At 52.0% G+C, this 26,321-nt stretch overlaps 9 protein-coding genes across 9 annotated transcripts; 5 read left to right on the top strand and 4 right to left on the bottom strand.

Annotated features, from left to right (window-relative positions):
- Positions 1–50: 50 nt before the first annotated feature.
- JCM6883_000176 (WD40 repeat domain-containing protein) lies at positions 51–2,194 on the bottom strand (the record flags this gene model as incomplete). Its single annotated transcript, XM_076630906.1, has 3 exons — positions 51–1,749; positions 1,797–1,846; positions 1,910–2,194. The coding sequence occupies 3 exons, from the start codon at positions 2,192–2,194 to the stop codon at positions 51–53; spliced, it is 2,034 nt and encodes a 677-aa protein (XP_076489046.1).
- Positions 2,195–2,334: 140 nt separating this feature from the next.
- On the top strand, positions 2,335–3,568 carry JCM6883_000177 (uncharacterized protein; the record flags this gene model as incomplete). Its single annotated transcript, XM_076630907.1, has 3 exons — positions 2,335–2,375; positions 2,471–3,148; positions 3,220–3,568. 3 exons carry the CDS (start codon positions 2,335–2,337, stop codon positions 3,566–3,568), a joined length of 1,068 nt encoding a protein of 355 aa, XP_076489047.1.
- A 316-nt stretch (positions 3,569–3,884) lies between these two features.
- Positions 3,885–10,616, bottom strand: JCM6883_000178 (uncharacterized protein; the record flags this gene model as incomplete). The annotated part of the gene is made up of 13 exons (XM_076630908.1): positions 3,885–5,267; positions 5,331–5,573; positions 5,641–5,811; positions 5,881–6,643; positions 6,716–7,164; positions 7,238–7,603; positions 7,672–7,777; positions 7,835–8,001; positions 8,070–8,159; positions 8,226–8,344; positions 8,410–9,256; positions 9,317–10,185; positions 10,262–10,616. 13 exons carry the CDS (start codon positions 10,614–10,616, stop codon positions 3,885–3,887), a joined length of 5,928 nt encoding a protein of 1,975 aa, XP_076489048.1.
- Positions 10,617–12,041: 1,425 nt separating this feature from the next.
- JCM6883_000179 (uncharacterized protein) lies at positions 12,042–14,171 on the top strand (the record flags this gene model as incomplete). The annotated part of the gene is made up of 4 exons (XM_076630909.1): positions 12,042–12,722; positions 12,785–12,946; positions 13,023–13,556; positions 13,632–14,171. 4 exons carry the CDS (start codon positions 12,042–12,044, stop codon positions 14,169–14,171), a joined length of 1,917 nt encoding a protein of 638 aa, XP_076489049.1.
- A 349-nt stretch (positions 14,172–14,520) lies between these two features.
- MON1 (guanine nucleotide exchange factor MON1) lies at positions 14,521–16,351 on the bottom strand (the record flags this gene model as incomplete). Its single annotated transcript, XM_076630910.1, has 8 exons — positions 14,521–14,661; positions 14,737–14,863; positions 14,921–15,032; positions 15,090–15,684; positions 15,750–15,895; positions 15,960–16,074; positions 16,140–16,233; positions 16,305–16,351. The coding sequence occupies 8 exons, from the start codon at positions 16,349–16,351 to the stop codon at positions 14,521–14,523; spliced, it is 1,377 nt and encodes a 458-aa protein (XP_076489050.1).
- Positions 16,352–16,451: 100 nt separating this feature from the next.
- Positions 16,452–17,417, bottom strand: JCM6883_000181 (uncharacterized protein; the record flags this gene model as incomplete). The annotated part of the gene is made up of 1 exon (XM_076630911.1): positions 16,452–17,417. One exon carries the CDS (start codon positions 17,415–17,417, stop codon positions 16,452–16,454), a length of 966 nt encoding a protein of 321 aa, XP_076489051.1.
- Positions 17,418–17,753: 336 nt separating this feature from the next.
- On the top strand, positions 17,754–18,731 carry PDX3 (pyridoxamine-phosphate oxidase PDX3; the record flags this gene model as incomplete). Its single annotated transcript, XM_076630912.1, has 2 exons — positions 17,754–17,759; positions 17,826–18,731. The coding sequence occupies 2 exons, from the start codon at positions 17,754–17,756 to the stop codon at positions 18,729–18,731; spliced, it is 912 nt and encodes a 303-aa protein (XP_076489052.1).
- Positions 18,732–19,342: 611 nt separating this feature from the next.
- On the top strand, positions 19,343–22,187 carry JCM6883_000183 (C2H2-type zinc finger protein; the record flags this gene model as incomplete). The annotated part of the gene is made up of 5 exons (XM_076630913.1): positions 19,343–19,488; positions 19,656–19,763; positions 19,960–20,164; positions 20,303–20,371; positions 20,445–22,187. The coding sequence occupies 5 exons, from the start codon at positions 19,343–19,345 to the stop codon at positions 22,185–22,187; spliced, it is 2,271 nt and encodes a 756-aa protein (XP_076489053.1).
- A 765-nt stretch (positions 22,188–22,952) lies between these two features.
- JCM6883_000184 (uncharacterized protein) lies at positions 22,953–26,222 on the top strand (the record flags this gene model as incomplete). Its single annotated transcript, XM_076630914.1, has 12 exons — positions 22,953–23,703; positions 23,766–23,829; positions 23,892–24,147; positions 24,217–24,366; positions 24,437–24,648; positions 24,711–24,758; positions 24,818–25,043; positions 25,108–25,200; positions 25,271–25,369; positions 25,430–25,822; positions 25,896–26,084; positions 26,163–26,222. The coding sequence occupies 12 exons, from the start codon at positions 22,953–22,955 to the stop codon at positions 26,220–26,222; spliced, it is 2,541 nt and encodes an 846-aa protein (XP_076489054.1).
- Between the last annotated feature and the right edge of the window lie 99 nt (positions 26,223–26,321).

Below are 26,321 nucleotides of genomic sequence, written 5' to 3' on the forward strand. Positions count from 1 at the left end.
CTGCATCTCCTGTTGACCTCGTGACGAGCTTTGCTTTACACGATAGTTCCTTACTCTGATCCTCCTTGTTCAGCTGCAGCAGCGCTATCGTTCGATGCGTCCATCAACTGCTGATACTCTGCCTGCTCCGACATCGTTAGGGAAACTTGACTCCCTTCATCCTGTACGTCTTCCCCTTGTTCTTCGTCTTCGCTCGGATCTACTTCTTCGAGAGCATAGATCGAGTTCAAGATCCTCCTCGTCGTTCCTAGGTCACCTTCCCCCTCGAGTCTTTCCTCCTCTTCTTCTCCTCCGGAAAAATCTTCCGAATCTTCCTCGTCGCCACCATCGTCATCGTCACTACTCTCCTCGTTCACTCCGTCTATCTCTCCCTCTTTTGCATCTCTCCATACCCCTTCAAAGTCCATTTCCCCGCTTATCAGTTCATCGAAGTACTCCAGAACTTCAGTTTCTTCCTTTCTCAACCTGTTCTCCCATGCCTCTTCCGATTCTCCGGGTAAGAGCGATGTCGGTTGACCCGAATCGGTCGGTCCAAAGAGAGAAGACAAGAAAGACGCCGGTTCGGCTCGAGGAGTCCGAGGAGCGAAAGACCATTTCGCTGAGTCGGTTCGAGAACGAGAAGTCGTAGCAGGCGAATGACGGACGATGACTTTTTCGACTCCGCACGAGTAGAGATACGGGAGCTTGGGGTGGAAGAGAGTCGTATTCGGAATAGAGCGATGTGTTCGAAGAACGGAGGAAGGTGCATTGATCGAATGAGGGAAAGTGAGCGAAGCGGGAGATGTCGAACTGCTCGGAGCGAGATAGCCTGCGATCAATCGACCTTCGATCAGCTCATAGATATCGAAGGTAGTCTGAGGCGGAGTCTCACCAATTACGTCCACCTCATTCGGCCAGTCCCCTTTTTCGAAACTCGACGTTGTTCGTCCTTTCTCCATCCGATCTCGACTCGGTACTTCCCAGATGTAGACGCCAAAGTCATCACTTCCTGCCGCGTAGAATAACCCTTGTCCTTCTCTCGCATCGGGTCCTCCTCCGAACGATCCATGTTTCGTAGTGCTGAGATTTCGGTACGATCGAGGAACTGAAGGCGTTTCCGGAGGATCAGGTGAGGGGACAGGAGCTGAGAAGGTTGCGAGTGGAGTAGGAGAGGATAGGGTGTAGACTGTAGGTAGATGACCGGAAAGGGTCAGGGCGACGAGATTTCCGTTCGGAGAGAACGCGATCGAGGAGGCGGCAGGTCGAGCCCTTCGAGTTCGAGGTGCAGGAGTCGAGTCCGTTTCGGTAGACGAAGTACGAGGACCAGAACGAACCAAGTTGGCTTGCCAATTGACGACTGCGACTTCTCTAGCGATTCGTGGTCTTGTTGATCTTGGGCCTCGAGTCGTATCGCTCCAAGCCATCCTCGAATCGACGAGTCCAGCATGTGCATCTTCTCCCGAGTAAGCGAAGAGGTCGTGTTGACGAGGGTGGTACGCTACTCCCTCCATCTCGTGCGCATCCGCGAGAATTCCGACGGCGTTCGTATCGGCTCTCGAGTCGTATTGACGAAGAGTTCCATCCGAAGAGGCCGAGAGGAAAAGGTTTGGATTAGAAGGGTGACACGCCAGACCATGAACGCTGTCGTCGTTGTCGATCCAAACGTCAGAAGGACCTCCAGGAGAGTGAGAAGAAGTCGATGAAGCCGAAGTTTCGAGGTCGTGACAGAGGATGACAGCGTCGTTCCCGGCACTGAAGTCATAGTTGGATCTGTCAGAGAGCAATTGCAGGTGTGCTAGAAGTCGTCTGTGACTCACGAGTAGACCTTTCTTCCCGAGGCGTCGAAATCGATTGCGAAAATGTTGCTCTTTTCGGGGTATCTCAAATCAGCATGCTACCAGACGCTCAGAGGGGGAAGATGAGGACACACCTGAGCGCCTTTGTACCATGCTCTAGGTTCTCCAAGGCTTCCGTCGTCGTCGTTTGCGAGAGCTTCGTGGATCATGACCCTTTTATCGTCTCCTCCGCTCGCAAGCCATCTTCCTTCTCCCGGCGAGATAGCGAGAGCGTTCACACACGAGTGATGAGCAAGGTAGGCCGAGTGATCGGTGAAGGGAGAGGTGAAGAGAAGATCTGCAAACTTGCGATGTCGCGTCGTCGCTGGGTTCGAGAGGAATAGATCTACTGAGTCCAGCGTTCGCTTTCTAGGGTTCATCGTGTCGTCTTGAACGGTGAAAAGAGCTGTCGGCGGGTGTTGTGGTGTGAAGAGAGAAGGAAAGAGATGAAACTCTTTCTCCTCCGCTTTCGCGGGACCATCGACTTCAGTCTTGCCTATCACAAGCGTAGAAGGTCAGGATGTGTATAGTCTTCTTCTCCTCGAGCTCGAAATACTCCTTGTGAGCCAATCTTCTTCTCCTTTCCCCCTTCTTTCCTTTCTTCTCCTCTTGCCGCCTCGGCCCCACTTCTAACCGGTTCCACGATCAATCTGCAGGGTACTAGCTTCCAACCGTGACGAGTTCCTAGCACGCGCGACTACGCGCGCCTCGTTCCACGCCTGGAGTCCTTCTCTCGACACTCATTCGTCTTCTCCAACTTCGACCAATCGAGTCTTGAGTGGGTTGGACCTCGAAGCAGGCGGAACGTGGTTGGGAATCGCTTTTCCTCCACCGGACGACTCCGCAAAGGCAGAGAAGGCGCTCAGGATCGCAACTTTGACGAATTTCACCGAAACGATCCTACCGACGAATCCTCCAAGACCTTCAAGAGGCAAGCTGGTCAGAGACTTTCTCGACTACAAGAAGGGAGAATCGCTCGAAGACTACCTGAAGGGATTAGAAGGAGTCAAGGATCAATACGCCGGATACAACCTACTGGTTCTCGAATTTCGACTACCTTTGTCGTCGACAACAACGAGCGATCAGAACCCTCTCACAGTTGGTTATTGCTCAAATCGGGAAATGACGACGAAGAAGGCTCGAATCCTTCCGTCTTTCGCGCCTGGAGATCCCGTCAGAGGATTGAGTAATGCGACTCTCGAAGCTGAACCGGGTGAGGAGATCTGGCCGAAGGTCAAGAGTGGATGCTCAACAGTAGAGGAGGCGATAAAGGAGGTGGAAGAGCAGGAGAAGGGCGAAGAGGAACTTGTACAGAAGCTATGGACAACTTTAAGGTGAGGTCGAAGATCTCTCGACTATTTTCGCGATTGCAGCTTTAAAAGTCTGACCCTTTCCATCATCGCAGTACGGCATCACTCTCCCAAATCTCTCATCGCTCTCACCTTCGCCACACTGTCCTCGTTCGACCGCTCTCGATATCTCCCAGTTCTCCTCTACCTCCCACTCCACCTCCGCTCCCGGCCGCTTCTCTGCCTTGGTCCCCTGCCGACTTGCCCGAGTCTGTTACACAAGGGAAAAGAGAAGGAGAAGACGGCACTAGGTGGTATGCCACGCGAACTCAAACCATTATCCTGATCGAGAGGGCAACGGGAAGAGTCGTCTTGAGGGAACGAGAAGGGTATCGGCTGGAGGACGGGAGACCAGTCTGGATCGGTTCGAGTGAAGCGGAGCGGGCCTTCGAGTTTACTGTTTGATAATTCTTCTTCGCACAAAGTTTCGGTTTGTAGTTACTTCTTGTTGTTGTCGCTGCTGAAGGTTCGCCGAAGTACTCCTTGTTCTGACCTTTTACGTGTATCTACCCATTGTAAAGCAACTTGGCCCTGTCGTTCTTCTCGCTCGCTGGCAGCTTTCATCGAGAGCCCGTCTGAGCTACGATCGCGCGCGTGAAGCTCACGGAGCTTCGAAGGACAGCAAAAGAATTAGTACATTAGAGTTTTGGGGGGTAGCTAGATGCGAGAACTACAGTGATATAGGACGAAAGAAACGAAAAAAAAGATATGACTACATTCCTCAAGCTCCTCCTTTCGGCCTCTTCGCGTCTCCTTCTCCATCCCCTTGGTTATCTCGTTGCCGTTTCACTGCTCCAGCTCCTTGCCCACCAGCTCCTCCCTGTCCGCCAGCAGATGAGCCTTGTACTCCGAGTCCTCCCTGACCGAGAAGTTGTCCCAACACTCCTCCTCTGGCAGCCGCTGCTCCACGAAGTGCGAGACCGGGAGAAGCAGGTGCAGATTGAGGGGCCGCACCAGGTGTTTGAGGGGTAGAAGGAGTTGGAGGTGAACCGGCGTTCGGATTTGTGGCGGCTCCTCCTCGACCTCCTCTATTCGCTTGTCCTCCCCCTCTAGCTCCTCGAGCCCCTCCTCTCCCTCGTCCTACTTGAGCTCCACCTCGTCCTCCTACTTGCGGTGTCGTGACTGGTGCGGTCGGGAGAGCGGCAGGAGTTTGCTGAGGATTTGAAGGCGAAGGAGTCGATCCGTTCGTGGAAGTGACAGGTGCAGTGGGCCTCGAAGGGAGACCGGGAGTGACGGGTTTCGAGGGAGGTTGTGCGGAGGTGGAAGGAGCGGGAGTCGCTTTCGCGGGAGCGACGGGAGTGATACCAGCGTCCTGAAGTTGTTTCTGGAGTACCGCGACTTTCTCTCGGAGACCGACGACCGATTTGTTCAATAGGTTGTTCTTCATCGCTCCTTGCTTCTCGATTTGAGCCTTCGTGTCGGTCAGGATTTGTTCGTGAGCGGCTTCTTGCTTCTCGAGTGCCTCGGTGACCGCCTTCGAGATAGCTTGCTGTTGAGCGATCGAGCGTTCCTTCTCGAGTTGGGCGACTTTCTCCTGGACGAGGGCATCGACGTTCGGTGGAGGAGCTGTTGAGGACGAAGCGGAGGATTGAAGCTTCTTGATCTCTGCCGTGAGTCGTTCGGTAATCTCCTTCTCGCGTCTCGCCGATTCTTCCTGCATCGTCTTCTTGACCTTTTCGAACTCTTGTTCCATCTCCTTCTTCGCATTCTCTAGGATTTTCTTGACTTCCTCCTCACTGGCTCCTTCGCCGTTTACCGCTCCTCCTCCTCCTACGACAGCTTGAAGTTTCGACAGCTCGTCCTTGGCGGCTCGAAGTTGAGCTTCAAACTCGTCGGTGACTTGCTTGACGGCGAGGCGAACGGCTTCATCTCGTTGAGCGACGAGTTCGACCTCCTTTTTGGCGAACAGCTCTTTCGCAGCTTGAGCGATTTGTTCTTCCGTAGGTTGAGCTGGAGCAGGGGCTAATTCGGCAAGGCGAGTCTGAACGATAGTTTCGATAGCGGCAGAGTTGTCGGAGGAAACAGAGGATTTGAGGGTTTCGATCTCCTTGAGACGCGAGTCGAGTTCAGCTTGACGAGCCTTTGCTTCGGCAGACATACGTTTCTGCGCTCGAAGAACGCCCACGGGTCAGTCGTAGTGAAGTGCGGCAAGCTTGAAGGAACTCACGTTGTCGCGGAAGAGAGGGGCTTCGCGCGCCGCGAGTCGATCCTTCTCGGCGGTGACAATCGCCTTCTCCTTCTCGAGGGTAGCGAGTTGATCTTGTAAGGCCTTGAGAGATTCGGCATTGTTCGTTTGTTGGGATTGTTGCTCCGAGAGTTGAGTCGAGAGCGTAGTCTTTTCAGCTTCGAGGGTATTGATTCGGGTTTGCAGTTCATCGAGAGCAGCTTGAGAATCGGATTGTGCCTGGGCCTGTCAGCGGAATCGACGAAAGTGATCAGCACGAATTCACCTGAAAGTTCGAGGGACAACGTCTCACGATCGCGGCCGCAGCAGCCTCTCCTCCTCCGGTACCAGCTTCAAGTTTAGCCTTGAGCTCTTCGACTTCTTTCGTGAGCACGTTTCGTTCGTCCCGAGTGCTTCGAGCTTGAGTTTGTAGCGCCTTGAAACGATCGAGTCCGTTTTGCCAGTTTTGTCTCATCGACTCTCCCTATCGTTCGCAAGCCACCCGAATCAGTATCCTCTCCGAGACTGGTTGACAGTGAGAACGAGGACGTACGTAAGCGGTCTTTTCTTCGATCTGCTTCGCGAGTTCTGCTTTTTCCGCCTCGACGCCGGCGAGCGTAGCTTGAACCTTTTCGACCTCGTTCTTGAGTACTTGCAGTTCCTCGGGATCGATACGTTCGTACTTTGCGAGAATGGTTTGGTTGCGAGTCTTCCAACGCTCGTTGTCCTCTTCGAGAAGTCGCATGTTGTTTTGTTTCGATTCGACTTCGGCTTGGAGCACTTGGACTTGTTCCTTGAGGGGTTCGATCTCGGCTTGAGCTTGTCGGAGTTGAGTATCGAGAGAGGAGACTTTGCGAAGATTTGCCTCGTTTTCGTCGCGGAGAGTTTGGTTGCTTTCGCGGAGGAGTTTCGCGGTGTGGATCGATTCGAGAAGCTCGGCGTGTTGAGCAGAAGAAGTGAGCGAGTCGCCAGCCTTTTGTCGTTCTTCAGTAAGAGCTTGTCGAGATTCGGTGAGACTGCGTTCGGTGAATTCGAGTTGTTGACGAAGACGAGCTGCTTCTTGTTTGCTGTAGTCGAATTGAAGATCGATGATCTCCTTCTCCCGTCGAAGGTAGCGAATGACTTCACGTAGTTGTTCGACTGAAGCGGCGTGCGAGGCGGTGATCGATTCGACAGCTTCAGAATCGGCGATTCCTCCATCGGACGAAGTACCGGCTGCGATGGCAGCGTGTCGAGCTTGAAGTTGACTCGCTTGGGCCGTAGCAGTTTCGAGGTGTTGGGCGAGAGTAGCGTTCTGTTCCTTGAGCTCTTCGGCGCTGGAGAGGTGAAATCAGAGTCGAGTCAGCTCGAAAGGTTTACTGATGCTTGGGGAGAAAAGGACGACTTACCGTTTGCGAACGTCTGATAACTCTTGTTCGAGAGCTTGCTTCTGTCTCGACCAACTCTGCTCGGAGGAAACGAGGTTTGCCTTGGAAACCTCGGCGGCAGTTTGATGTTCTCGAATGGTCGCCCTGACGAATTCGAGTTGTTCCTTGACCTCGCTGAGTCGTTTGACGTCCTCGGCGTGTGCGACGAGTTCTCGTTCGTACTTCTCGTGAGAGTCCTTGGCGTGTTGAGCCTGACGTCGCATGTCGTCTTGCGCGGAGAGTTGAGCTTCTCGAGCAGCTTGATCGGCAGAGCGGAGGGAGACCATCTCGTCTTCGAGAACCTTGCGTTCTTTCTCGAACGAGACGCGAGCGGATTCGATTTGGCGGTGGAGGTCGGAGTTTTGTGTGTTCGAACTCGTGAGATCGGTGGTGAGCGAGTGTAATCTTTCTCGGAGGCTCGAGATTTCGCCCTGAGTTCATATGAACGAGTCAGTAGTGTATCGTTGAATGAGGCCGATGAGCGATATCGAAGGAGTCACTCACATCCTTTTCGGCGAGCGAAGTCTCGGTTGAAGATTTGTACTCTTCGTAGGTGGCAGTCAACTCGCGCAGACTTTCTCCTTCCGTTTCGGCGATCGCTTGATATTGTTTGACATGCTTCGCAGTGCGCTCGAGTTCGTCCTTGACTGATCGAAGTTCGGCTCGGAGGTCAGCAACGGTGACTTGCAGTTGTTCCTCGACGGTTCTGCCAGCTTCGCCTTCAGCAGTAGCGGATCGACCTTCGAAGATGGCGAGTTTCTCCTCCTTGGCTTCAATCTGGAGAACGAGATCTCTGACGCGTTGTTCGAGGTGTTCTTGAGAAGTTTGAGCGGCGACGAGCTTTTCTCGGGTGGAGAAGTAGTCGGAAGTCTGCGCGTATACATGCACACAAGGTTAACCGAGATCTACAGACGATAAGAGAGAGGAGTGTGACTCACGAGGGTGTCGATTCGATCTTGGAAGTTCTTGCCTTCGATTTCTTTGCGGAGAGCGAGTTGTCGGTTGTTGTCTTCAGCTTGGTTGAGTTTCTCCTTGAGCTCAGCACTGAATGTCGATGATAATCAGCTATCAATCGAGATTGTGGGAAACAGGAGAACTCACCCTTGAGATTCAAGTCTGACAACGTTGTCCTCCAATCGCCTTCTCGCATCGTTTCCACTCCTCTCGAGCTCGTTCTGCATCGACTGCAAGTTTCGCATCAAGTCGGAAAGGTGGGCACGCTCACGACTGAGAGCTGCGTTCTCCTCGACGAGTCGGTTCTCGACGTTCTATCCGTATCAAAACAGCGAACTCGTCAATCGGCTGGACAAAGTGACGAGAAACGTGTGGGACTCACCTTGGCAACTTCTCGCTCAGACTTGAGGTTCGTGTTCTCATGTCGGAGCTGTTCAGCAGAGCTTCGAAGATCGAGAAGATCTTCCGACATCTGAATAGACGAGTCAAGTTTAGTAAGTTATGTGATGGAGAATATTTTGGAGAGACTGCTGCGTACCTTGTGAATCGAAGAATCTTGTTTTGCGAGGGTTTGTTGAAGCTCGAACGCTCGTTTTTGACTTTCCTTGATTTCGCTTTCTCGGAGTTCGTAGGTCTCGTTGAGCAGACGGAACCGTTCTAGACACAGATCGACATACGTGCTGAGTAACTTAACGTGCAGGGAGAGGGGCGTTCAAACTCACCAGACATGAACTCTGATTGAGCTTTCGATTTAGCCAATTCAGTTCTCGCTGCACTAGCATCCTTCTGAGCCTGAGCTAAATCTTCCCTCAATCGTTGAGTATCGACCGAAATTTCGTTCTTGTATGCGTCAAAGTTCGCCTGTACCTCGGTAAGAAGTCGAGAAGCTTCCAAGTCGGAACCTGCGAGATTCGATCCTCCTCCTCCTCCTCCTTCGCCAGATCCATTCTGACCGAGAGCAGATCCACTTCGTTGAGCGAGCATCCTCCTGAACATGTCCCTTTCTTTCTCGTAAGCCTCTGTTCTCGTTCTTTGACTCTCGACTTCTTCCTTCAACCTGAGAATGAGTTCGTGAGCTTCTTCGACCGCCTTGTTCTCCTCTCCTCTCCTCCTCGCAGCCGCATCCTCCTCGCCCTTCTCCAACTGTTGCCCCATCTGTCGCGTGATCTTGAGCAGCTTCTGGTTCTGAACTTGAAGTTCGTTGATCGAGCGGAAGGTGACGAGGTGAGCCGAAACGACCGAATCCGTATCTCCAGATTCTTCTGCTCTTCTGAGGATGACAGCTTCTTCTTCATCCAAAGCGGGGTCATTGACGTCGCCTTCAATCGAAGAGTTTTCAGATTTGGCGAGAGCGCGAGACAAAGTGCGGATTTGTCGACCCAAGTCGGAGAGCTGTTGAGTGAGAATAACGTTATCGGTCGAGAGTCGTTCAACGTCGAGACGGAAGGATTCGGTTCGTCGTTCGGAGGTATCTCGATCGGTGAGAGCTTGAGCGAGTTGAGAGGCGAGTTGAGTAGCTTCCATCGAAAGTCGTTCGTATTCTTGTCGTTGTTCTTGAAGTAGAGGAGCCTATAAACAATAGACGACTGAGTACACTCGTGAAGATCGTAGAAGCGTTAGAAGACTCACTCTCTCTTCGACTTCACCTAGAATTTGGGCCAAAATCTCGGCTAATCGTTTCGTCTCTGCTCTTTCCTTCGCCAACTCTTCTTCCATCTTGATATACTCTCCGTAAATCTCGGCATAACTCCTTCCATTCTTCTGACCTCGTACTGCGAGTTGAGCTGAAGGAGACAGGGCGAAGGAATCGGAAATGGCGGATCCAGGCGTTCCCGGTACGAAATCTCCTCCTCCTCCTCCTGCTTCGCGTTGACCGTTACCTCGTTCGAGAGCTTCCCTAAACTCTTGGTACCTCACTTCGAGTGCGTCTCCTCTCTCCCGTTCTTGCAATAATTGATCCCTAAGCTCGTCTTCCTTTTCTGCGAGAGCGTTTCTCTCCTCTTCGAGCGCCTTTTCGACGTCCTCGACCCGCTTCTTCCGTTCCTCCTCTCGTTTCTCCATCAACTCGACTAACCGTCTCATACTCGACATCTCGGTCGTAAAGTTTCCTTCATTCGTAACCAATTCTTCCCGAACTTTTGCCAATTCCGTAATCGTTTCGTTGTGCTTCTCCTTCAATTGTTCGTGTACTTTCTTGAGAGTTTCGAGACTCGTCCTCGCGTTCTTCTCCTCGATCGTTTTCGCTTCGAGTTGAGATTGTAGTTGAGCGATTTTGGCGTGCTTTTCCCTTCGATAACTCGACCATTCTGCTCGACCTCGTTCGAGTTCGGCTTTGAGGAAAGTGTTGTCGGCTTCGAGGGAACTGACGGTACTCTGAAGAGTCTGGAGTCGTAGGAGAGAGGTGCGCGAGGTCGAAGTCGTCGAAGCGAGGTTGGCTTCGAGTTCGGAATGGGAACTTTGTAGACTCGAGTGAAGCGTTCGTAGGGAGGTGAGGGTCTCTGTCGAAAGTCGTTAATGTCAGTCAATACAAGCTCTCAAGAGATGCCTCGACGCGCGGAGAGGGGAATCTCTCACCTTCAACACTCTGACGATCACGCTGTTCCTTCTCAATGACTTGCATCAACTCCCTCTTGTCCTTCTGGGCAGACTCCAATTGCTGCTTGAGTTGCCCATCGCCTTGTTGGTCGTTCTTTCTCGATTCCTCCAACTGTTTGAGTTGCGATTCGACTTGTTCCCGCTTGCGCTGTTCCTCCTCCACCTTCGTAGTCGCTTCTTGCGCAGTAGCTCTAGCCTGTTCTAGTTCGGTAGTGGCATCCGAGAGCTTCGAAGAGAGGTCGTGAAGGGTTTGTTCCGCTTCGATCTGTTGACGAGTCGATTCCGCCTGGAGCGCCTCGTATTGTTGTTCGAGGGTCGGAGGTGGATCTGACATGGTCACTCCTCGCAGTAGAGTGCAAGGGCGAGACCAGCCGAGATAGTGGTGGAGCGGAAAGGAGTGAAAGAGTTACAACAACTCTCCTCTTGGTGCTCACCACTCACCTTGATGGAGACTAGCTCAACAAGGTTCGACAAACCTCGAGATCAGGTCCGCGCACCATTCGACCCGACTCGTCTACTCAGCTATTCCTACCAATCCTCCTCCCAACCCCCTTTCGGATCTTGCTCCGCCCATCATTCTCGACCAGATCTGTAGGCAACGTGTTCTACGCAGCAGAAAGTGGCGGAAGCAGGCGAACCGGTCTGTCATCAGGCAGCCCTCTGCGTCAACGAGCAGAGATTCTCCGTCTCAATCACTCTCCCCGCCGCTACCTGACACCTTATACGACTCGATTTCTGGCTATGGACTCTGAAGGTACCTTACGAGCTCATCGTGTATTTGTCGCATCAGAGTCCGACAAACGGAGTCCATGAAGTACCGACGATTTTACCTTCGCTCCTTGAGGCCCTCCCTCAACACACACCGTCAACTCTCTGGCTCCCGCATCACCAATTGATGACTCGGACGCTTCTCTGGACACGTCGACACTCACTCGGTCAGCTCCGTGCTCCTGTCCCGTCTCCGAGGGAAATCAGGATCTCCTTGCAGACTTTCGTCTCGCTCCTTGACGCTTCAATCTTCCTTGCCAATCGCTGGTCTACGTATCGAGCTCAATCGACGTGGAGCTATTGGGTCTAGCTGTACCTATCGTAAGCATCTCTCTGATCTCTTGCATTCTGCGACGATTCGCATCGGTCTTGCAGCGTTCGGACCACCTCCAGCGTCTCTTGTATCTTCCGCGCTGCGACGACAACAACCGTCTTCAACACTAACTCGCCTTCACAGAGACTGCTTCGACCTCGTTTGAGCTCTGTGCGCGGAGTCACCACGGCAAAATTCGATTATTACCCGATTTCTCTTTCGCGGAGTACGATCGTGAACTATTTTTCTCCACCGCGTGGTATGATGCTCGTGTCGTACTCGATCGACCGAGGACGAGCTCACGACGAAAAAAACGACAGAAAGAGTCGAAACTCGTGTTGCAGTGACTTGAGAGAAGAATGTCGAGGAAGGCGCAGAAGATCAAGGAGTTCGGAGGGGGAAGAGGCTTCTTTGCCTCGATAGGAAAGAGACCGTTGAAGCGATAGAAGCCCACTGCATTGATTGACAGCTGCGGTCGAAGACTACTTCTTTTTGGTCTTTGCAGCTTACGATGATGCTCGTACTGTTGCTCTTGCGAGCTTGCGGACGAGAGGGAGCAAAGTCACATTGCAAAAAGACTTTGAAAGTTTTTCCTCTCGAATTCCAAACCTTCTTTCCCTCCTCAACTTCGATTTCAAGTGCGGCCTCAGTAGACTCTGACCCCTTTTGCTCAGTCTAATGTCTACGAGTGACCCATTCTTGAGTCCACCCACGACTGGCAGCAACGTCCCAGCACCATTCCTGACCTCGAACAACAATTCGCGACCGTCTTCCCCGAATCGGTACTCGTCCAACTCGTACAACACGCTCCCTACTCCACCACTGTCCACTACGAACCCATTCGGATTCGATCTCGCGACTTCCAACTCTTCCGGCTCGTCTCGTTCCTCTTCCTTCAATCATCAAAACAACAACTCGAATTATTTCCCTTCCCTCGTCCCGCCCACGACTTCTGACCCTTCGAGCATGATGACTAGAGCTGCATCATCAGGATCGGGATCAATTCAACCTCACCAAGTCGCGTCTGGAGGAAATTCGATTTCACAACAACAAACATTGCAACAAGCTCCCCCGATCATTTCCTACGATCCGAATGGCTCCCCCTCGGATTTCGATGAAGATGATGACGAGGGAGAAACTGCTGGCGTGCAGGGCAGACCGAGGAAACGCAAGAGTACGAGAGATTTGAGGGGAACGGCTTCGAATCAAGCGAGCGCGCAGGCAGGCTCATCGAAGAGCAATGGAGAGGAAGACAAGGATGATGACAAGGGCAGAAGGAAGATTCAGATCGAATACATCGAAGAGAAGAGTAAACGTCACATCACGTTTTCGAAACGAAAAGCCGGAATTATGAAAAAGGTTCGTCTTCACTCTCACGAGGCATTGGGCTTAAGGAGGAACTCATCTCATTGATTCATTAGGCATACGAGTTGTCGACTTTGACCGGAACTCAAGTCCTCCTTCTCGTCGTTTCGGAATCGGGTTGGGTTTATACATTCACGACCGACAAATTCAAACCTCTCGTCAAGGAAGACGCGAATGGCGAGTTGTCTCAAGGGCAGAAGCTCATCGCTGCTTGCCTCGTGAGCTCCTTCCTCTCCTCTGAGTCTCCCTGTGAGCCGTTCATTGACTCGAGGGTTATGCCCGAGTTTTGCGCAGGAAGGCAAAGAATCGATGCCAAACCTCATCCCCGGCAGTTACCAACCTGCAGCTTCTTCGACCGCGAGTAACTTCGAGGCGAACTCTGCTCAACACGGTGGACAAATCTCGCTCAAAACGAATCAACGCAATCGACCGACAGCGACGAATCGACGGGTTTCCTCGAAAGGTCGTCAACATATCCCTGTCGCGATCAATACCGGCTCGGGTCTCCCGATGGACAACTCCCTACCCTGCCCTCCTGGAAGTGGTGGTATCCCTCCCGTTCCTCAACTTCCAACGCCTCATTCGGGAGGTTACCTCGACCTCGCGAGCCCTCTCTCTCCCCGCGACCCTCGTTCGATGAGTCACCCAGTCTCGCCTGCTCGAGCGAATTACGGCACGATGCAACAACAGCAAGCTCAGGCGCAGGCTCAACATCAAGGTTACTCGCAAGGGCAAGATTACGCCGAAATGATGCATCGAGCCGAGCTGATGCAGTTGCAGACTGGAGGATACACTGATGATCAAGGAGGATATGATCTCAACTATGGAGTGCGCTGTCTTCCACACTCTAGTAACGAACGCTTGCATCAAGCTAACCTGGTTTTTGCTTTCTCTCTCTTCTAGCTTCCAAACTCTTCGATGGCTCCGAACCACAACTCGCTACATTCTTTACACGACCCTCACGGCTACTCTAACGCGACCTTGCCTCAACCTCCCGCTCACCTCGGACAGCCTCAATCGATTCACAACCCACCTCCTCAACGAACCCTTCATCACGCTCGTTCACAACCTCATCTTCGTCAACATTCCATCTCGAACGATTCCGCATCAGCTTACGAAATGTATGGAAGTCATCCTGGTGCGCCTACATCGCAAGCAGGAGGAGGGGGAGGAGGAGGGAACGGAAACGGAGGAAATGGAGGAGGAAATTACACTCACGTTAGAGAAGCTTCGCTCGGAGCTCAATACCCTCAATCCGGAATGGATCCGAGACAGAACAATGTCAACGGAGGATACCAAACCCCGATGCATTCTGGAGGAGGAAACGGAGGAGGAGGAGGAGGAGGAGGAAGTCAAGCTTCGAGTGTACAAAATACGCCTCACGGACATCAACAACAACATCTACCGCTCTATTCGAACGACGATCAATACACCGGACGGTAGAACCTCGTTCATCCCTCCTTACCTACTCGAGATACCCCTGTAATTCTTTCTTTCCCTCCCTTTCTCTTGGATTCGTACTATGACTTCTCGCGCACGCGATGTGCTTGTTTACTCTCTCTTCACGACCATTCCTCCCCCCTTCCTCTCTGGATCTCAACTGTTGGTACCCTTTGCTTTTCCTTCCTTTTTCTCTCTCCTGTCCATGATTTTACTTTCCTGACTTTCGATACCCCTTTCTTACTTGGAATCGTTTAACGACACATCTCTCACTCTTTCTCTCTCTCTCGATTCATTTGGTGCGAGCGAGATGAGAGAATGGTTACAACAACAAAACGAAAGAGAAATGTCGTTAGAACGATGGGCTGCTCGTGAGGAAGAGTTTTTGTTCTTCCTTCTCGACCCATTTACTGATTCGTTTCGCAGCGGAGACGACGGCAGAATGTGGTAGTAAGGGAGATGTCGCAACGTAGAGCTCGAATTGAGGTGTCGACTGAGCCACCAAAGGAAAACGCAAGACAAGTCAGCTCGACGAGTTCGTGTCTCGCGAAGAAGAGACTCAACTTACCCAGCCTAGCACGGCTTCCTGCTCTGTGCGCAGATACTGTACTTGAGCGGGTCGCTTCGCTGGCGTTCCTGTTTGAGCTGGTCGAGGATGCAAGCTGTCTGCGAGGTGTTGATAAAGCGTAATCAACCTGTGAACGATTCAACGTAAGCTGGATCTGAATCGAGAGTGCCTGATTTGAGCTGACTTATATCGATCCGAGAGCGCGAGATAATCTCCTTCCCACGCAGGTCTGGTAGACTGCACCAATGATCGAGATTTGTAAACGAAATGTCGAAGTCCCGGAATCGCGAGCTCGACTGTACGCACGAGAACGTCAGTCTGGAGCACACTTGAGACGCAGCGTGGGAACTGACCGAGTGAATACTCTTGCAAGATTCTAGCTTTCTCGATTTCGTGTATCAATCCTCCTCCAGCTTTCCCTCCCTTTCGATTCTTACTCCTCCCGTTCGATCCCGCTGATACGGTAAAGTCTCGTCCATGAGAACTCAAGAGTCGATCTTTGATTCCTTCTGCAGCTTCCTTCACGGCAATAAACCCATCTCGGTCGGAAGAGAGCAAAACTAGACCGATTCCTCCTCCGCCTCCTCCTGATGCTGTCGGATTCGAAGGTGAGGCGGGTGTTGTTGAGTTCGGGAGATTCAAGAACGATACATAGGCGTGAAGGAAACCTTTCGGATTGAAACGAGGCAAGCAAATCGGTAACCAAGATTCCAGGCCTGGTTCTGTCAAGGGAGAGTTTCTCCACTCGTCGCCTTCTCCACTAGTTTGAGCTTCGCTTCCAGGCTCTTTGACAGAAGTCGAGGCTGTCGATTTTGAGCGAGGAGAGGAAGAATAGATTGTCGAGAGCAGAAGATGAAGGTCGGTCGGATGAATCGAGTGTTTCTTCGGTCGGAGCAGAGTCACCAATCTTCCTCGAGCGAGAAGAAGGACATATAGCAAATCGAGTTGCTGAGATTGGGAAACTGGTCAGTACCCTTTTTGCGGTGAGAAATCCGTTTCGAGCTACAACTCACTTTCGTCACCTCACGGCCTGGATCCAAAGCTTTCGCGATCTCTGACCTCACGTTCGGATCGAGCCTGTATACCTCCATCGAAGAAGTCAAGATTGGTGTCGAGGTCTGTAGCGAATTGACGAGCGAATGGAAGAATGGTTCGGTTCCTACGTATGACGAAAAGACGCTCTTTGGCTTCCACGCATAACACGGCGAATCAATTGGACGTACCTTCCATCATCCTTCGAAGATCGAAATTGCTTCGTCGTGAAAAGATCGACTGGAGTTGAGTCAGCGTTACCACGCTGAGAACTTGAAGATACAAGTAATCGAGGTGGGTCCGCAGCTGTAAGAGTCCATTCATTCTTAGCGAGTCTTTTCGATAGCGATAGCAAGCTCAATGTGACTCACGACTGATTCCGGTTCACCCCAAGAACTCGACACGACGAGGTAGAGGGGCGATTTGAGGAGGAAAGTGATTTTTGAATCCCCTACTTCGACGCACCTAACGCAATTCGTCTCATCTACGTCAGACCTCACACTGACTACTCGATTAGAGGGTGACGAGGGATTAACCGAATCTTGTCTCCTTCGTCTGCGAAAATCGACACGATAGCTTGCATCACTCCCACGAGTCCGCTCGCCATATCCTCATCTTCATCACTATCAACGAACCGATTCTGTAAGCTCGCAGGCGTAGAAGATGATTGGAGGAATCGAAACTCATGAAGTATAGATCAATTTTCCGGCCGTCGACAGAATGAAGTACCGTCTCTTGTCGTAAACTTTGATTTCTTTCCCGGGTCCCATCTCTTTCTCCATCCCTGTATGACTTCTTTGACTGATCCCCGAAGCTGTACGGTTCATCGCAACTCTGATCTTCTGCTCCGCTTCCTGCTCTTCTCGAATCTCCTCCCCGGTTCGTCCCTCCTGTCGACCTGTTCCAGCTTTCGCGAGCTGGGAACGGAGTAGCTCGCGCGGATCTTGCTGAGATTCGGAGCGAGATACGAGATTGACAGATTCAGGTTCGGACTCTGACTCGGACCGTCCTCCTTCGTCGTCGTCGTCGCCTGCATCTGATAGTTCCGAGAGGGAAGGAGAAGAAGCGAAAGTCGTCGCGGAAGGTCCCTTGTCATCGTCCGGCTCGTTCTCGTTGATTTTGATCCGATGAGGAGGCGGAGGTCGAGAATCGAAATTCGAAGAGTGTGCCGAGAGGACTGGTGAATCGATCGGAGTCGGGACGGACAGAGGCGGAGGAGGTTCGGATAGATCTGGGGTCACTACTTTTGTCTCTCCGTGTTGAATCTCGACTTGATCGACCGAAAGTGAAATCGTTGGAACTGAAGAAAGCTCGGTCTGTCGCTGGTTGTAGAAGCTTTCTTCCTCCTCCTCCTGAACATGCTTGACTCGATCTCCACTCTTTCCTTCACTGTCATCGTTCTCTTCCGCATCATCCCGCTTCTCCACCGAGCGCTTCTTGCCTTGTCTCGCACCTTGAAGTCTCGCCGTCAATCCTTCGAAACTTGATCCTGAACTAGACCTTGACCTCGCTCCTTCGCTTGCTGTCTCTATCTCTCGCTCTTTACCCTTTCCTTTCCCATCCTTGGCTGTCGTTGAGTGAGGTGGTTTCGAAGAGGTTGTGGGGTAATCTTGCGACTTTGTAACGACTGGATCGGTTACTACCCTCATCCTTCTCGCTGACTTGCTCCTGCTGGAAGAGTGACTTGCTAGTGATCGAGTGTCGTCGTTCGAGGAGATGGTTGATGAGGAGGGAGAGTCGAGAGAGACGGACGCGGTGGATCGGGTCGAGGCTGACGTGAGGTTCCGTAGCAGTGATGGAAGATGCGCATGGCTAGGCATCTAGCTCCCCTACAGCAGCGAGTCGGGTTGCGGAGGAGGATAAACTCGTCACGCTTCCCGATTTCGCTCTCTCGCTCCTCCCTCTCACTCGACTTCTCAGAATCTCTGCAGAACCAACTCTATCGAGCACACCGGCTATCGCTTGAACGACCGCCGAACCAGCGCATGCTCGTAAGTTGCTCAACTTGGGTCCTCGATCTGTAGAAGTTGAATCCTCATCTGCCTTTGTCGATCTAGCTACGTCTAACACCTATCCTACGACGCCTCCCTACCCTTTCCAGACACTCGATTCCTTCCTTCCGCTCGATCCACATATCTCCCGCTCCGATGTCGAAGAAACTCAACACAGTTCAAAACCACGAAACCTACATTTCCCAGGGCATCCCTTCCGCCTCCTCTCTCGATCCGAACCCCCTCACTCAATTCTCTCAATGGTTCGAGTTGGCACAATCGAAACCGGACGAAGTTCCCGAACCTGAAGCGATGTCAATCTCTACCGTCTCTTCGTCTCAACCTGCGATTCCTTCGACGAGAGTAGTCCTCCTCAAACAAGTCGACGATAGGGGGTTCGTATTCTACACGAATTACGCGAGTAGGAAAGGGAGAGAGTTGTTTCCGAATGAGTTCGAAGAAGGGACGAAAGGAGGTTACGCTTCGATCGCGTTTTATTGGAGAGCGATGCATCTCTCGGTTAGGGTCGTGGGAAGGGTCGAAAAAGTGGATCGTCAGACGACACAAGAATACTTTGATGGACGACCTGTTGGGAGTAGGATCGGAGCATGGGCTAGTGCTCAAAGTGAAGTTTTAACCGGTGGAAGGGAGGAACTTGAGGCGAAGGTTAGAGAGTTGGAGAAGAAGTTTGGAGTACCGGAAGGAACTGCGACTGGTACGGCTGCATCGGCAGTCGATTGTGGACCCGCCTCGAACGGTGGTGACTCGAAGAAACTCGAATCGACCTTACAAGAGAACAAGGAGAAGAACGTCGAAATCCCGGTACCGCCGTTCTGGGGAGGAGTCAGGATCGTTCCGTTCGAGGTCGAGTTCTGGGCGGGGAGACCTTCAAGGTTGCACGATCGATTCAGATACACTCGGGCCGAGGGTGACGAAGTTAGCGAGTGGAAGATCGAGAGGTTGAGTCCCTAGACAATTATTCCCGCAATCTTATCATGTTACAACTGACTTGATGATTGAGTGCTGAACGTGGAGAGGCAGGAGGGAGACGCCGGTGGAGAGGAACATGGCTGGGAAGGTCATTGCTTAGAATTCACGGATGATTCCATGAGTTGTTCTCTTCTTTCGAGACGACTCGGTTCCTTGCTCTGTTCCAGTCGAGCGGATACACGTTGAAGTCATCGATTCAGTCTAGGTGCTTAGCCGAGGGACTTGGACGCAACGCAAAAGAGGGAAAATGACTAGCCTCGCTTAGATCAAATCGATGTGAGAAAGCTTGAAGAGTGGCGCTCTCGAGTTTGCGTTTGCTACTACGATATACTATACCGTCTCTCGAAAGCAAAGAGGGAAAAAACGATCCGCCAAGTTAGAGTTGGAACGAATTAGCCTCGATACAGTAGCGCGACGCAAGTTTGCAGTAAAATTCGAATCGCTGCCGAATTCTCGAGTAAGAGAACTCCGCTTCTTCTCCTCCCTCGCACCCCGCACTGCATCGACCTCGAACCTCGACTCTCTGATCAGACACCTCACAACTACTTCAGACAAAACACACAGTGCAAGACTCAACAACGTTCTACGGTATCATGGAGGGCGGTCCTCCTTCGATTCCGCCGCCTACAGGACTCCCTCCTCACTCAGCGACGAATCCACCGAAACTCGATGCGAATGGAATGACCCCAGCGGGAGTAACGGCAGCTAGTCTGACCCCTGACAAGTCTATGATCCCACGGTGAGCGATTTCAGTCTTTGTTTAGCCTCGTTCTCCTCGAGGCAAAGGCGTCACTTTGTTTGGTACTCACTCGGATCTAGTCTGCTCGCCTACACGAGATTCTGATTGATTACGAGTCATGGGACAATATAGAACTGACCTGCCTTTACTTTGCTTGACGAATCTAGACCGTACAAATGTCCTCTTTGTCCTCGGGCATTCTATCGGTTGGAACATCAAACTCGCCATATCCGTACTCACACGGGAGAGAAACCTCATGCCTGTACCCATCCAGGGTAAGTGTCACTGTTTCTCAAGTCTCCAAATCTCCTCGATTTCGATCGATGAGAGATACGAAAAGTTACTACTTTGTCGACCGAGAGACGACAATCTTCGATTTTCTTGATCTCCTTGAACCTCGACAAACTACATTGCCGTGTTCCAAGTATTCTTGATTGTTCATGCTGACAAGCGGTTGAACTGGGTTGACAGCTGCGAGAAACGATTCTCTCGTTCGGACGAACTCACTCGACATACTCGAATTCACTCAACAGACAGAGGAAAGAAGAAGACGGCTCAACAACAAGCAGCGGCCGCTGCAGCTGCTGCAGCTGGAAGTCAGCAGACTGGGCCGGCAGGGAAAAAGTTTGGGAAAGCGAAAGCAGATAGTCGACAGCCAAGCCCGAATGATCTCGATGTGAGTACTTTCATCCTGGATACGAGTTGTAGATTAGATTAGATGCTGGAGGGAGAAGGAGCGGCGGATTCGGTTACGAGGTTGAAAGAAAGAGGTCGTTTCGAAACTGACGACTCTACTCATCGAATCTCAATTCAGGAAGCATCTGAGCTCGCTCGACAGGCTAGCAACGCACAAGCTGGATATGGTCAACCGATGATGGGATACGTAAGCTCTTTTTCACACGGATGAGACAAGTCACGAACGTTTTCGATTAACTCGCATTTCTATCGTTTCGCAGCCTTATTACCCTCCTCCTCCTCCCGGCTACCCAGGATATCCTTACCCTTCGATGCCAATGTTCCCCTACGCCTATCCCGGAGTTCCTACCACGAATCCTTACCCCGGCGCTCCTCCTTCCGCGCCTCAAGCTTCCTCTTACCCGCCTCCTTTCGCTTCCTACACTCCTTACGGCTACCCTGGACTACAGACAGTCCCGAATCCTGGTCCACAGATGACTCCACAGCCAGGAACCATCTCACTTCAACAACAACAGCAAGCGTTAGCGAGTCAAGTCGCGGTCGCTGCACTCGCTCAAAATCAGACTCAACCTCAACTAGTTCAACCAGGGGGAGGAGGAGCTGTACAGAACGGACAAGGTGTACCTCAGGCAGGAGCAGATGGAAGACCGTTGAATGCGTTAGCGTTGGCAGCTGCGAGTGGATTGCACGAGATGGAACAAGAGAGGGAGAAACAGGAACAAGAGAGGAGGAATCAATCTGGATCTCAACCGAACAGTGCGACGAATACTCCGTTTGGATCGTTCGATCAAGGGGGAGGATACTGGCCGAATCCTTACGCCTCGATGCCGGCTCAACCTCCGAATTTCGGCTTGAACCTTCCTCTTCAAATGCCGAATCCCGCTCAAGCCGTCCAGCAGCAGCAACAACAACAACAACAGCAACAAGAAGACGCAATCAAACAACGAGCGGCTCAAGCGAACGCTGCAGCTTCTCGTCGTCAATCGCAAAACCCTGCAAGCCAAACTCTTCTCGGTGCTCCCGACGATGCTCTTTCCCGTCACTCTCACTCTCACGACCCATCTCATCCATCTCACCACCTCTCGCTAAATCGACACCAACATCGTCACGCATTCTCTCCTTACGGTTACCCGACATCTTCCACTGAACAATCTCTCGCAAACTCTCCCGCTTCCTCTCCGGACGTACACCCAGACGACGATCACCATCATCAACAGCAACATCAACAAGGAGGAGGAATCGTACAGAATCAAGGTTCTGCTTCTCCCTTCCCTCCGATTCCTTCAGCCGGCACTGGAATCGTTCCTGGAATCGGTATGGCGTCTCAACCGGGTCACGGACAAGCTCAAGCGATTGGACAACTGCAGCAACAGCTCGCCTATCAGTTAACGCCTTCGACTTCGCCCGTACTCGGTCCTCTGAAGGGTTTAACGTTGATGAGCGCTCAAGCTTCTCGTGCGCCTTCCGCTGCGCCGAGTCGAGCAACAAGCCCCGTCCATCTCCCTCCCTTGAGATTACCCGGTACTGAGTCAGGAACGAGTGGTGAAGGAAGTCGAGCTGGATCGCCGAATCCCGATCATTTGCAAACTCATTCACTCGAGTCACACCACAGTCGATCTCATTCCCAACATCATCGATCTCACCCTTACTCGAGGAGTCAACCTGGTTCCCCGACGGCTACGAATCATCCTCTTCAACGTCCGCCCCTCTCGAGAGGTAGTTCGACTTCCGGAAACGGCTGCTCCTCGACTCCGAATTCCCGCCCAAACTCTCGGCCTACGTCTCCAAACCCTGTCCTGGCATCCCGCTACGGGTCTTCAGATTCTCTCGCCTCCCTCGGCTCAACGAGTGGTATCGCCCCCTCCTCGAATTCGGGTCAATACACACGACGCGCTCAATTCGCCCTCACTCCGATAATGCCTCAAGCGAAAGATGATCGGAGTTTCGGAGGTCACGGAGCGGAAGGAGGAGAAGGCGGTGCAGAAGAAATGATGGAGCATTGAAGAATTTGAATGTGAGTTTTCATCTCGTTCGCCTTCACCATATAACCTCGAGCTCATCTCTATGTCAATTCAATCAGGTCTTCGCCTTCACCTATCACTTGTACATCTATCTTCTCTCCATCTCTCCCGTACAGTCCCCTCGCATCTCGATACAGTATAGACGAGAGAAATCAGTCGATTTCTCTCCACCCCAAAACATAGATTTTTTCCCTTTTTCTCCTCTCTTTCCTTCTGATTCCCCGCCTTCTAGTAGACTTTCCTCTAGATGTCGTTTAATTTCCTCTGCTATTCCCATGTTACTATTCCTAGCGCCGCACTTTTCACCTTTCTCTCTCCCTCGCACGAATCTCTCTCCTCCTCCTTCCGTTCCATTGCTCACCCTCACTGCAGTCCGTGTGCATACTCTCCACTCCACTCCTACATATCTCGTCGCCCTTCTTTCTCTTCGTTTTACAGCTTTCCCTCGTTTGATTCGCAAATTACCTGTGACAATTTTCCACATAGATACGCTTTCTCGATTTTTGTAAATGCTAGACAAGGGATCATTCTACGCTACATGAACTCGATTCTGCACGCGAGAGATTTCTCGAGAATTCGCGAATTCGAAAGTTGTTTTGATCACGAAACAACCTCGACGTTCGCTCACCGTACGACCTGAACACTTCCAGCATACAATCAAGCACTCTATACTACGACTCTGCGGATCTCGAACGTATCTAACGAGCCAGGAGGATGGCCTTCCCCTTCAATCAACATGATCGGCCGATGACTCCCAACGGAGAGCGAACCCCATTCAAGCCGGCGGTCAAGCACAGTAGCTTCGCCAGTCCTCCCCCGAGCCCCTTGAGCGCGCCTGCGAGTCGTCTGTCGAGAACCACCTTCTCTCCTCAACCTGAACCATCTTCAACTTTCACTCCGGCTCATCCCTCCCGACCTCTTACGAGATCGAATGTACAGAACCTCCCATCGTTCAACCTACAGAGTGCCTCCCCTCCCGTCACTCTACGGAAACCTTCCCCTCCGACTTCTTCCCTCGAAACTTCAAACTCTCTCCCTTCACAAGCACCTCGAATCCGAGCGCGAGTCACTCCCGCAGCATCCCCTCGACGTAAGCCTACCGTCCCTGGTGCAGAGAATGCCGAACCAGCTCCCTCCGCCCTCATGGGTCCTCCTCCAACAAGTCCTCTCAAACGTTCTGCTCCTCTCTCTTCCTTTCCTCGACCTCCTCCCCTCGCTCCAGCACCTCGGTCGAGTCCTTTCGCTTCTCCATTCCCTGCCTTACAAGCCCTTCCCGAGGATCAAATCGTGACGGCTCGGATGGCATCAACTTCAATCTCGGCTCCTCCGCGCGAAAGAGGCAAAGGTGGAAAGGACAACGTTCTCGTTTGTGTCAGGGTGAGGCCACCAGCAGCGAAACTCGCGAAATCGAGTGCACTCGTAGAGGAGGTAGCGTGGGATGTGTCAGAGCTCGAAGGAAGGTTGTCGCTCAAAACTGGTGGACCCGAATTCCTTTTCGGTGAGTCGTAAACCTCTCTAATAACCCCGTAACTGTTGGTTAAGGTGTTTTCCGCTCGATAGATTCGGTCGTGACTGGATCGGAGAACTACGATGTGTATCAGGAAGCTGGAAAAGATCTTGTACTGTTCGTTTCTCACTCTTTCTTCTCCGTCTCACGAGAGCTACTCATTCCTTCGAGACTGATAGAGATGCGATGGAGGGTTTCGACGCCGTCATATTCGCTTACGGACAAACGGCATCAGGAAAGACATTCACGCTGTCCGGAGATCAATCGAATCCGGGAATCATTCCCCAAGCAGTTTCCGAAATCTTCACCTACATCCGAGATCATTCAGAGAAGGAATTCTTGCTTCGGGCCTCGTACCTCGAGATCTACAATGAGACGCTCAAGGATCTCCTCGATCCCGAAGCTGGACCAGTAAAGATTCGACAAGACGAAAAGGTCAGTTTCTTCTTACCTCTACTGGTCCCATCTCATCTGGTGCCGAGCTTATCCGTTCTCACTTCTCAGAAACGCTTCTTCGTACATCCCCTCCGAGAAGAAGTCGTCACGACAGAGGCTCAAGTCGCAGCACTCCTTCGTCGAGGAGCCGACAACCGTCACGTTGGTCAAACCGATTTCAACGAACGAAGTTCCCGCTCTCACAGCGTCTTCCAAATGGTGAATCTATCTCACAGATGCGTAAATGCAGTCGAGAAGACTGCTGACCGCCGTTTGTTTTCATCGACAGACTATTGAATCTCGAGACGAGAACCCTTCTTCGCCAAGTCCTCAAACGCCGACAAACAGCTACAAGCCGAAAACTCCGAACGCTCCTCGAATGGCACCGGGAGGAGATGGGGTCGTACGGATGAGTCGACTTTCGTTGATCGATCTCGCTGGGTCGGAACAAGCTACGAGTCAGATGGAACGGAGGAGCGAAGGTGCCTTTATCAACAAGAGGTGAGTTATATCGATAGCACTCACAAATTAGTCCGAATACTGACTCGTAGACTGCTGTTTAGTCTCCTCACTCTTGAGAAAGTTATCGCTTCTCTCACCGACGCTAAAAAGTAGGTTGATTCTATACTCGCTCTGCAGCAGCGCATGCTCATCTACCTCGTCACAATAGATCACACGTCCCCTACCGAGATTCGAAGCTCACGCAGATCCTCCAACCTTCGCTCTCGGGAGACGCACGGGTCGCAGTCATCGCGACCTGCAACCCATCTCCCGCTGCGATTGAAGAAACAAAGTCGACTCTCAAATTTGCACAGCGCATCAAGAAAGTAGTGCTCAAGGCTGCGATCAACGAAGTTGTCGACGACAAGGCTTTGATCACAAAGTATCGTTCGCACGTCAGTCCTTCTCTCCCTATTCTCGGTAGTCCGTCTTCAAGACTGACTCTCGTGCCGATGACAGATCGCAATGCTCGAGGCGCAACTCAATGCTACCCTCATCGACTCTGCTCCGCCTACTCCTTCACAAGCCGACCTCGAGGCCGATCATTCACGGGTCAGTCCTCGCAAAACGTGCTCTGAAGCTTGATCCGAACACCGGTTGACCGTTTCTCGTACGCGTGTAGACGAAACAAGCCGACCGAGTTCGAGATCTCGAGAAACAAGTCGAGGAATTCAGGTCCCTATTCCTCACGAGTCACAACATGGAACAACGCAGGCAGAGCGTGAGTAGCCCAAACTTTGCCTTCTTAGCTCACCACTGAAAGAAGTGCTTGATTCTCCAGGCTCTTCCTCCTCGTCCCGTCTCTCCCGTCAAGATGCCTCGACCGATCTCAGTCATTCAGGAGGACGAACGAGCAGTATTCGAGGAAAAGCTACTCGATGCTCATGATGAGATCTCCGCCCTCAAGGACGAACGGGACGAACTCCAAGCTCGGATCGGCGAACTCGAAGCCGCTCACCTATCGTCTTTGAAAGCGGGAGCTGAAACGTCGGAATCGGACAAAGATGCCGTCATTCTCGAATTGACAAAGGAGAACAAGGAGCTCCTCGTGATTGCGAGAAACGCGGACGTCGAAGGAGAACTCAAGCGACAGGAACGAAAGTACGAGAGAATGCTTGAAAAATGTAGAGTGTACGAGGAAGGACTCGAGGCGACTCTCGAGAGCGAACGAAGAGTAAGCTTTCTCTCGATTCTATCGGCCTCTCTCACTGTCGCTCACACGAATCTCTTGTTGGTACTCTTCGCAGAGGGTCGCGCAATTCGAACGTTTCATTCTACAACACCTTACCGCTCAAACCGACCTCATCGCAGGAAGAAGAAGATCCTCTGTCGCGCTTACACAGTCCGCTTCGGTCGCCGGCTTCGTCCCGCTCATGGCAGAATCACCCGACCTCGACGCTATTTCTCCCGATTTCGTCGAACTCGATCATCTTCCCGTGAGTTCATGATTCTAAGAAGCTTTCGGCTGGGTTAAGACGTCGAACTGACACGGCGATGCTACTCTCGAACCGCAGTTCTCGAAAGCAGGTTGGGACACGATCAAACGTTCAGGCTCTCGCATGTTCCCAGTTTGAACAACTAACTAGACGCTCTATTTATCTGCCCAACTTCGATCTTTTCATCTGCGTATATATATCTCATTCTCATGCATCGTTTTGCAATCCTCCCTTGTT

Source organism: Sporobolomyces salmoneus (assembly GCF_050403485.1).
Source record: "Sporobolomyces salmoneus JCM6883 DNA, S_salmoneus_JCM6883_v1_ctg13, whole genome shotgun sequence".
Classification (NCBI taxonomy): domain Eukaryota; kingdom Fungi; phylum Basidiomycota; class Microbotryomycetes; order Sporidiobolales; family Sporidiobolaceae; genus Sporobolomyces; species Sporobolomyces salmoneus.